At 36.2% G+C, this 10640-nt stretch overlaps 1 protein-coding gene across 2 annotated transcripts; it reads left to right on the forward strand.

The window, feature by feature from the left end:
• Positions 1-2585: 2585 nt before the first annotated feature.
• Positions 2586-10141, forward strand: LOC127442802 (pre-mRNA-splicing factor CWC25 homolog). Of its 2 annotated transcripts, XM_051701001.1 has the most exons (9): positions 2586-2735; positions 2976-3148; positions 4559-4795; positions 4930-4999; positions 5087-5220; positions 5368-5434; positions 5523-5722; positions 8372-8536; positions 9674-10141. In XM_051701001.1, exons 1-9 carry the CDS (start codon positions 2718-2720, stop codon positions 9786-9788), a joined length of 1179 nt encoding a protein of 392 aa, XP_051556961.1. In that variant the 5' UTR covers positions 2586-2717; the 3' UTR covers positions 9789-10141. The 2 variants fall into 2 exon arrangements, with proteins under 2 accessions (XP_051556961.1, XP_051556962.1); XM_051701002.1 differs by lacking the exon at positions 2586-2735 and having other exon boundaries at positions 3006-3207.
• The last annotated feature ends 499 nt before the right edge of the window (positions 10142-10640 follow it).

A 10640-nucleotide genomic window follows, 5' to 3' on the forward strand; every position in this document is an offset into this window, starting at 1 on the left:
AAAAGTATACAGTATATTATGAAGAATCTTTCAATCTCATGAATCTCATTAGAGATGCAGAATTGACAAAGAAGTGATCAAGCAATCTCTGGGAAGCGGGAGTTCCAAATGATTTTTGTCGATGTACTGCAGTGCTCATGTTTTTATTATTACTATTTATCTTTTTATTACTATTATTATTATTATTATTTTATTTTTATTTTTTTGGGGCATAATCAAAATAATACAATAACAGGCAACACTGTGTAACTCCAAAGATGCAAAAGGAAGAAAAAATAAATAAATTATAAAATAAATAATTAAATAAAATCGTTACACGACGCCAAATACAGAATATATATATATATATATATATATATATATATATATATATATATATATATATATATATTTTTTTTTTCTTTCCATTTTTCATTATCTTAAGTGATTGTATTTAAGAGACAAGTTCGTTGAAGAAAGTCTTTTAAGATGGGGATTTGGAACATTCTACTTTTGTGAATATATTAATTTACCAGACAAAATTATGTAGTCTAATAAATTGTTCATATTTTTGTTTTCATGTTCAAAGTGACAAATCACAGATATTTGGTCGAACAATACAGGTCAGGGTTGGATCAAGCTATTCAAAGATATATTCAGTAGATAACAGTACTCAACAAGGGAGTGTTTGTAGCCTGATATTGTTTAATATTATGATTAATGACATCTTCTCTAAAGTAGGACAAGGGATAGGTAAATCCTTATACGCAGATGATGGAGCAATGTGGAAAAGAGGATGGAATGTAACATATGTAGAAAAAAGCATGCAGAAAGCAGCAGATAAAGTGGAAATGTGGGCAAATAACTGGGGTTTCAGATTTTCAGTAGAAAAAACTCAAGTCATTTGTTTTTCAAAAAGGAAGAGAACTCCACAAATAAGACTAAAACTGTATGAACAACCATTAGAACAAGTCTCAGTAATTAGGTTTTTGGGGGTATGGATGGACTCAAAGCTTTATCACATTAAGAAAATAATAGACAAATGTAAAAAAGGAATGAATGATTTAAGATGTCTGGCAGGGGTTGATTGGGGCGAGAATCGGCAATCATTAAAAATAATATATTGTGCAATGATTAGACCAGTAATAGACTATGGAAGCATATTAGTATATAGTTCAGCATCAGCATCAGTATTAAGGAGAATTAATGTCATCCAATCACAAGCTTTTAGAATAAGTTGCAGGACATTCAGAACATCCCCTATTCCAGAAATACAGGTGGAAATGGCAGAGATGCCTTTGGAAATTCGGAGGCTAAAATTAAAAATGACATACTGGAGTACATTAAAGGGACATGCTGAAAAGCACCCAGCTAAAAAGGTTCTAGAAAAATGTTGGGAACATGAAAGTGCATAATTAAATATCTTTGGATGGAATGCACAAAAAGAATCTCAGAACAGTGGTAGTGCCAATAATACCTCCCTGGATTTTCCCAATACCAGCCGTTGATCTTCAGTTGCTAGATAAGATACATGAAAAGGGAAGAAATATTTCAAAGGATATAGTTGTGAAACAGCATTTGGAACACAAATATTACAATAGTATTCAAATATATACAGATGGATCAAAGAACCCAGATTATGGACAAACGGCAGCAGCTGTTTATATTCCTCACTTTAAATACAGTATTGTAAAAAGATTATCAGATTATGTATCAGTATATACAATAGAATTAATAGGAATTCTAATGGCACTTCAATGGGTGGAAGAAATTCATCCTATGGATGTAGTGATATGTTCAGATTCATCCTACATAAGTTTAAATACTGGAAAATCTTTATCCAGGCAGGATATCTTATATGAAATTCTACAGCATATGTTCAGAATATGCCAAATAGGAGTAAATATATCCTTTCTATGGGTTCCAGCTCATGTGGGGGTTGAGGGTAATGAGGAGGTGGACCATTTAGCAAAGAAGGCTCTGAAACACACTGAGATAGATATTAATGTCCCACTGAGTAAAGCTGAATAAAAAGAATTATTAAAAAGGCTCTAAATAAGAAGTGGCAAGAGATATGGGATAAGGAGTTAAAAGGGAGACATTTATGTAATATCCAGAATAAAGTTGGGGTTGAGAGGAATCAATGTGGAAGCAGAAAGGAAGATACTGTAATATCCAGCCTTGAATTGGGCATACGTCCCTTAATTATTCTCTTTCAGTTATTGGAAAAAGAGAATCAGAGAGCTGTGCACAATGTGGCCTACCGGAGACAGGTGAGCATGTGCTGATTTATTGCTCTGCATATGAGACTGCAAGAATCCATCTTAAAGAAGTACTAAGTAATATAATATAAATAAATAAGCTGTCTTTAAAAAGTATATTTCATAATGCACAGAAAAATCAAGGATATACAGTGCTCTGCTAAGTTATTTAAGGGAAACAGGATTGTTTAATAGGATATAGGAATCCCCCTCCAACCCACTAGGTGGCGGATATGTACCATTAATCCGCCATAAAGCGGAAAAGAGAAGAAGACAAAACGCTGTGCTCATGTTTTTGAGTTGCTAGCAATACGTAAAAAGGACTTTTATTTTGGAATATTATTGTTGAACCGGAACTACGGTAGCGTTTCGTTCCACAACAAAATATAGAAGTTTAAATCCACGTTATCGACGTTTGGATAGAATATTTGAAATAATTTTAACATAGTATAATATTATTAAATCAACCTTATCAACATGGGGGGTGGTGATCTTGTAAGTACATTTGATTTATTTTTTGGGGATATCGCGTGAAAGCTAGTACGAGCCAGCTACGGATGATAACCAGAGTGGCCTGGTTTATTTTGGATTGTTTAGAAAAAGCAGACCGTTTCGTTTACTGTCTGCAAATTAAATATACTAATTATTAGTGCATCTATTATTAATACATCTGTTTGTTTAAAACTGTACGTTTTGTGCGTCTTACATTCAATTTATTTATATGAATCCCTCTAGAACTTGAAAAAGAGTTGGCATCCCCAAACTCTGAAAAACATCGAGCGAGTGTGGAAAGCGGAGCAGAAACATGAGGCGGAGAGGAAGAAGATCGAGGAGCTGCAGAAGGAGTTGAAAGAGGAGCGATCTCGAGAGGAGATCACCAGATATGCGCAAGAGACAGGCGCTTTAAAGTGTGACACCCAATCACATCCTCTGATGATACTTCATTCATGACGATCAGTCAGAGCATGTGCTTGTTTTATTCAATGAACTCATAATAAACATATACACTGGCGGCCAACAGTTTGGAAGAATGTACAGATTTTACTCTTATGGAAAGAAATTGGTACTTTTATTCACCAAAGTGACATTAAACTGATCACAATGTATAGTCAGGACATTAATAATGTGAAAAATTACTATTACAATTTAAAAAAAAAAAAAAATAGATTTCTCATCAAAAAATCCTCCACGTGCAGCAATGACAGCTTTGCAGATCCTTGGCATTCTAGCTGCCAGTTTGTCCAGATACTCCGGTGACATTTCACCCCACGCTTCCTGTAGCACATGCCATAGATGTGGCTTGTCGGGCACTTCTCACGCACCTTACAGTCTAGCTGATCCCACAAAAGCTCAATGGGGTTAAGATCCATACCACTCTTTTCCAATGATCAGTTGTCCAATGTCTGTTTCTTTGCCCACTCAAACCATTTCTTTTTGTTTTTCTGTTACAAAAGTGCCGTTTTCTTTGCAATTCTTCCCATAAGGCCTGCACCCCCGAGTCTTCTCTTTACTGTTTTACATGAAACTGGTGTTGAGCAGGTAGAATTCAATGAAGCTGTCAGCTGAGGACATGTGAGGCATCTATTTCTCAAACTAGAGACTCTGATGTACTTATCCTCTTGTTTAGTTGTATCTGGGCCTTCCACATCTCTTTCTGTCCTTGTTAGAGCCAGTTGTTCTTTGTCTTTGAAGACTGTAGTGTACACCTTTGTATGAAATCTTCAGTTTTTTGGCTATTTCAAGCATTATATAGACTTCAATCCTCAAAACAATGATTGACTGACGAATTGCTAGAGAAAGCTGTTTCTTTTTTGCCATTTTTGACCTAATATTGACCTTAAGACATGCCAGTCTATTGCATACTGTGGCAACTCAAAAACAAACACAAAGACAATGTTAAGCTTCATTTAACAAATCAAATAGCTTTCAACTGTGTTTGATATAATGGCAAGTGATTTTCTAGTACCAAATTAGCAATGTAGGATGATTACTCAAGGATAAGGTGTTGGAGTGATGGCTGCTGGAAATGGGGCCTGTCTAGATTTGATCAAAAATGACTTTTTTCAAATAGTGATGGTGCTGTTTTTTACATCAGTAATGTCCTGACTATACATTGTGATCAGCTGAATGTCACTTTGGTGAATTAAAGTACCAATTTCCTTCTGAAACAGCAAACTCTGTACATTATTCCAAACTTTTGGCCGACAGTGTACTTGATGCAAATATACCTGATAATTGTTCCCTCGAGGCATAATATTTAGTTGTAAAGTTTTTATAATTGTACTACATTCCTCAATCCTACCACCTCAATGTTGCAGGAAGAAAGATGACCGTCTGGACTGGATGTACCAGGGTCCAGCGGGACAGGTCTCTCGGGAAGAGTACCTCCTTGGTCGCCCCATTGACAAGCAGATCACCCAGCAGTATGAGGAACCAGAGAGCGGTCCATCTGCTCAGACGGGCCTCCTGCCTGGCTCCATATTCAACCCGACAAGTTCTGTTTCTACTAATGATATGGCTGCCAAGATAAGAGAGGACCCACTCTTTGAGATCCGGTAAGTTTGAAAGGTTAGTTACTGTCCTACAGGTTTGTTTCATACGTTTATTTCATTGGTACATTTTAAACAGCTTCATACAAGATTCTTAATTTTTTTGTTAAGTGTAAAAAATGTTCTTTTTTAATTTTCAGCAAACGAGAGGAGGAGAAAAAGAGAGGAGTTCTTACAAATCCTGTTAAGATGAGAGAAATCCAGAAGATGGTGAGTTGACCGCACACACAGTGTGTGATGATTTTGTGGTGCATGTTTTTGGACAGTCTGTGAGAGTTCGGTTCTTTCTGTCCATAGTTGCGTCAAAATCTTGAGAAGGAGAAGAAGAAGAAAAGGAAAAAGGACAAAAAGGAGAAAAGAGTGGAGAAAAGGAAGGATAAGAAGCATGGGAGGAGGAGTTCAAGCTCTGATGAGGAGTACAGGAAGAATAGGTTCAAAATGAAATGTTTTTTTCCATGTTTTATTTGCTTTTAAATGGTTTTATTCAGTTTCATACATTTCTCTTGGCCGAATCCAGGAGAGACTGTGTACTAGTTTTAAATTGAATCAACAACTCATTGGTCTGTTTTACAAACCAGGTCAAAAGAAGAACGATCAGATGTCACAACCTCTAATGGACATCACAATTCGGGCTATGGACTCCAAGTAAGTCTGGAAATTGTGCTTGTGGATTGTTTATTGAGCTACAATATTGTTTAAAATATTGCTTATTGTTCTGTTTCCTGTGTTTCAGTTACCAGGAAACAGATCCCATTACTCCGTATCTAACCATTCAGAGCACAATTCAAGAGATAGGAGCCGGTCGTCACTGTCTCATAAAGCACAGAGGGACAATCACTCTCGTGACTCAGAGAAGAGACCCAAAACCAAAGCCCCCAGCCCACCAAGACACAGGGACCGTTATCAAAGGAAACACAATACTAATTACAGCAAGTATGGCACTCAGTGCTTTTTTTTGTATTTCTTATACAGTATGTTTAAATTGTCAAGCTTATCGTATTCAATATTTTCTCTTTATACAATTAAAGTCAGAAGTTTACATACACCTTAGCCAAGTACATTTATAATCCTGACATTTAATCGTAGAAAACATTCCCTATCTTAGGTCAGTTAGGATCACTATTTTAAGAATGAAAAGTGTCAGAATAATAGTAGAGAGAATGATTTATTTCAGGTTTTATTTATTTCATCACATTCCCAGTGGGTCAGAAGCAGTGTTGGGTGTAATGCATTAATAAGTAATTAATTACTGTAATTAAATTACTCTTTAATTGAAGAAAAGTAAGGGATTACTCTTAATTTTAGTAATTTAATTACAGTTACTTCTGATGTAATTGTGTTAAATACTGTATAGACTATAGAACAATTCTATATAAAACATTATTGAATTTAAAATTGAAATTTAACATCTAATGTTAAAATGTATGTTTTCTAATTTAATGCAGCCCCCTTAAATTCTTTGGCCAGTTCATGAATAATTTATTAGATTTTTTTATAATTTATTTGAAAGAATTAAAAGAACTGTTTCATGTATATCCTTATATTTTTCTTCTGGTCGAGGCTGATAAGGGTTTTAGAAAGTAATTAGTAATAAGAAATGCAATTACTTTTGAGACAGAGTAATTAGTACAGTAATCTAATTACACTGTAGAATATGTAATTAGTAGGTAGTAATTAATTACTTTTTAGAGTAACTTACCCAACACTGGTCAGAAATTTACATACATTTTGTTAGTGTTTGGTAGAATTGCCTTTAAATTGTTTATCTGTTTTCTGTAACTGCTGATCTCGTGGGATTTTCACGCATAACAGTCTCTAGAATTTACACCGAATGCTGCCAAAAACAAAAAACATCCAGCGAGCGGCAGTTCTGTGGGCGAAACGGCTTGTTAATGACAGAGGTCAGAGGAGAATGGCCAGACTGGTCCAAGCTGACAGGAAGATGACAGTAACCCAAATAAACATGCATAGTGCTATGCAGAAAAGCTTTTCTGAACGTACAACACGTCGAACATTGAGTCGGATGGGCTACAGCAGCAGAAGACCCCTCCGGGTACCACTACTGTCAGCTTATAACAGGAAACTGGGGCTGCCGTGGGCACAGGCTCACCAAAACTGGACAGTAGATGATTGGAAAAACATCGCCTGGTCTGACAAATCTGGATTTCTGCTGAGGTACACAAATGGTAGGTCCACTGCAGCCTCAGTTTTCTGTTCTTGGCTGACAGAAGTGGAAGCCCTCTTCTGCTGTTGTAGCCCATCTGCCTCGAGGTTCGACTTGTTGTGCATTCTGAGATGCTATATTGCTCTATATAATTGTACAGAGTGGTTATCTGAGTTACTATAGCCTTTCTGTCAACTCAAACCAGTCTGGCCATTCTCCGTTGACCTCGCGGAGGTGTAATCACTGGCACGCCAGCAATGGCGAGAGAGGAATAGACTATTTTATTTATATAAATATCGCACCTGCATTCCAATCTACATCTTGATGTAATCCTTCTTCATGATCATGCAGCGTGTTCTTATGAGCTGAATGGGAGGCTAAACAAAAAGTAAAAATGTGACGAGACTGCAGTATACCCAACAGACTTGTGCAGCACGTGCAAGCCATTCACGCATCACGAGACCTCTTCCTCTTCCAATGCTTCACTTTCAGTTAATCGCATGAGTAAACACGCCCGCTTTGCTTCGGTCAGACTGCGCGGATGACAGCCGACATTCTGTGTTTCATTTGTTTCTTTTTGCTTTCAGAACAACACGTAATGCAATAAAAAAAAAAAACACCACTATTAATCGTTGAGATTTCCAACCCAGCATACAGATACACCCTCCTTAAACCATGGACATTCAAAATTACATTAAACGATTAAAAGAGAAAACATAAACCCAGATGGTGGGGTTCAAAAATCTGAGTCTATTCAAAATATAAATTAAGCCTGGAAATAAAGTTTTAGGATTTTGCAGGTGCGATTAACCATCGGGTTTTGCACAAATTTTCACTCAGACTGTTTAATATAATTTGTAATGAAAAATAAACAATTAAATTGGAAAAATGCAAAATAGAAACATTTTCACAAGGGGAAAATCGCATACATTTGCATGTTTTTTGGGGGGGGGGGGGTGTTGGCACAGCCATTGACCAGGAAAATAAAAAATGGCAGTCCATGTCAAAAAGGTTGCTGACCCCTGCTCTAGATATTGTTGTGCGCGAAATTCCCAGGAGATCAGCAGTTACAGAAATACTCAAACCAGCCCAGCTGGCAAAAACAATCATGACACGGTCTAAATAACATTTTTGTCCCCATTCTGATGGTTGATGTGAACATTAACTGAAGCTCCTGACCTGTATCTGAATGATTGTATGCACTGCACTGCTGCCACACAATTGGCTGATTAGATAATCGCATGCATAAGTAGATGTACAGGTGTACCGAATAAAGTGGCCGGTGAGTGTATAGAGTCATATATTTGAGTTTAGAATTTGTAATGAATATGCTGTAGAAGCTCTTTTAGTGTTGTCAGCTGCATCGAATGCAAAAATAGAAGACATCCCTGCTTAAGTTTTTGTCCCCCTTTTCTCAGGCGCCTCTCAGCTGAAGAGTTGGAGAAGAAGAGAAGAGAAATGATGGACTTTGCCCGTGAAAGAGAAATGGAGAGGGAAAGTAACGTTAAGAGATACAAGCGACAAGAGGAACAAGAGAAGGCTCGAGATAACGATAAACAGAACCGTCCTGCTGGCTTTATTCAGTTAGTATTTTCTTACTGAAAACAGAATTGGCTTTCAATAAATTCTGCATTTACACCAGTAGTTTTATATGTGGCAGTAGTAGTTTAATTCTTAATTGAAGAAGGTAGTCTGGTGCAGTGTTAATATCATCAATTAAATTACTGATGAATCTGCTTTACCGTGAGCGCTCTTTTACAGTGCACACAATTTAGCATGCACATAGAAAGAAGGCGTCTGTTAATCCGAAACGTGGATGGTATGGGAAAGTCATTCATATTCATGAGGAAAGCGATACATGATTGGCCGGAGAAATGGAAATCCAACCCTAACCCTACCCATAAACCTAATGCTATCCAATCAGGTAGAGCTTTCCTCAAAAATATGAATGAGTCTTCCGCTGCCATCCTACGTTTTGGAAATCCGTGCATGGGCGAGCCAAAGTAAGGGAATAAAAAGTGATTTTTAAGATTCTCATTATTTGTCTTGTTTCTCTCTTTACTCCGTTTCCCTTCTAAATTGAAAATGAGACCTTCTAGTGGTTGTCTTGCGATTGATTGGCAACCCTGCTTTAAAGGTTGAAGAATTTAGAGTACGGTAACATATTTAGCTAATATTTAAGTATTTTTATTTTATGTTATTACTTCAGGAGTTCAGATTTTCACAACAAGGACAGCTGTTTTTTTGTTGTATCTTTTACATGTTTGATACATATTGAAATTAAATGTTTATAGATTAGATTTTTCAAAAAGTTAGAAAATTTTGAAGTTTGGTCTGTTACAGTTTAACACGTTTTTGTCATTTTGCACACTATCGTCAGCTAAAATGTTATTTTCATTTACTAAAATTAAATGCAGTTTTAGTCAGTAAAACTGACTAAAGTAAAACTTGAAGGACATTTTTGTCAAAAGACTAAAAATTATGACTAAAACCAAAAACTGTTAAAATCATCACTGTTCTAGTCATCTGAACTACCATCTAGTAGGTTTTAGGTTCATATCTATGGGTGATAAAGTGGGAGAATGAAGAATTGACTTGATTACAGTTCTGCTCCACCATGCCTAAGAACTTCATCTCTGAGTTCTACTAGACAAACTAATAGTAATGGTGAAGGACTCTTGTGGTTTGTTTCATTTATTAATTTGTACATCTGTTAACAGTGACATGAAGCTAGAAAGTGCTGCCACTTCCTCTCTGGAGGACCGTGTGAAGAGAAATATTTACTCCATTCAGAGGACCCCCGCTGCTCTGGAGAAGAACTTCATGAGGAGATGAGGAGCCAAAGGAGCACAAGAAAAAATAAAAATAAAATACATTTACCACTCTGTTTTTTATTTTAAAATTTTAAAAAGGTTTAAAATCACCCTGTAAATAAAATGTCAGAAGTTGGCAATGTCTATGTAAAGGGATTTGTCCTTTTCCTAACCAACTTGTTAGATTCGCCAGTACTCCTGTGTATTTCTTTTTTTTTTTTTTTATGTCTGGAATACAAGCACTGGTTTCTTCTTTTCTTCCTTGTACATTGTTTTTGATGGTTAAATTAGTGAATATGAATTTTTGTTTTTTAGTGTATATACTTTTTTGTTTATAACTTTCATATGTATGAAATAAGCAGTGTCTCTAAAATAAAAAAGATAACTAAAGATTTGTTTGCTCTTTTCATGCATTTTGATCATGCACGCTAGTTTAAACTCTTCAGCTCATTTTTACTTCTGTTGCACTGAACCCAGACTTATATTGTATTGTATTATATTAATATATAATTTATATTCAATCTTAGTTACCTTAGAACCAAACAGAGTAACACGAGCCAGCTTTTTATGCTGTATTCATTTTATTGCAAGCAGTCAATGCTTTAAATCAAGATAATACTGAGATTGAGGAACACTGGTCACAGTGAATTGCTACGTTTACTGAGGTCCACTCCTTTCTTTAAGACAGAATGCCATATTATTAGTGTGGATTCAGGAAAGGGAATGAGGATGTGATCAGCAGCATGGTGATTGTGCTGGAGACCTCAGTATTGGATCTGCTGGTTGTAGATCAGCATGCTGTTCTAGATTTCCAGAAGTAATTCTTGCAACCAGGCTTTCGCTCTTTGTCTCCATTGTCTCTCCTCATTAAGTC

Source organism: Myxocyprinus asiaticus, chromosome 6, assembly GCF_019703515.2.
Source record: "Myxocyprinus asiaticus isolate MX2 ecotype Aquarium Trade chromosome 6, UBuf_Myxa_2, whole genome shotgun sequence".
Lineage (NCBI taxonomy): Eukaryota > Metazoa > Chordata > Actinopteri > Cypriniformes > Catostomidae > Myxocyprinus > Myxocyprinus asiaticus.

Excerpts from the sequence above, each read along its gene's own strand:
- LOC127442802 (XM_051701001.1), top strand. Across the intron at positions 5,000-5,086 it reads TGAGAGAAATCCAGAAGATG|TTGCGTCAAAATCTTGAGAA; the intron begins GTGAGTTGACCG and ends TTCTGTCCATAG. Across the intron at positions 5,723-8,371 it reads CACAATACTAATTACAGCAA|GCGCCTCTCAGCTGAAGAGT; the intron begins GTATGGCACTCA and ends CCCTTTTCTCAG.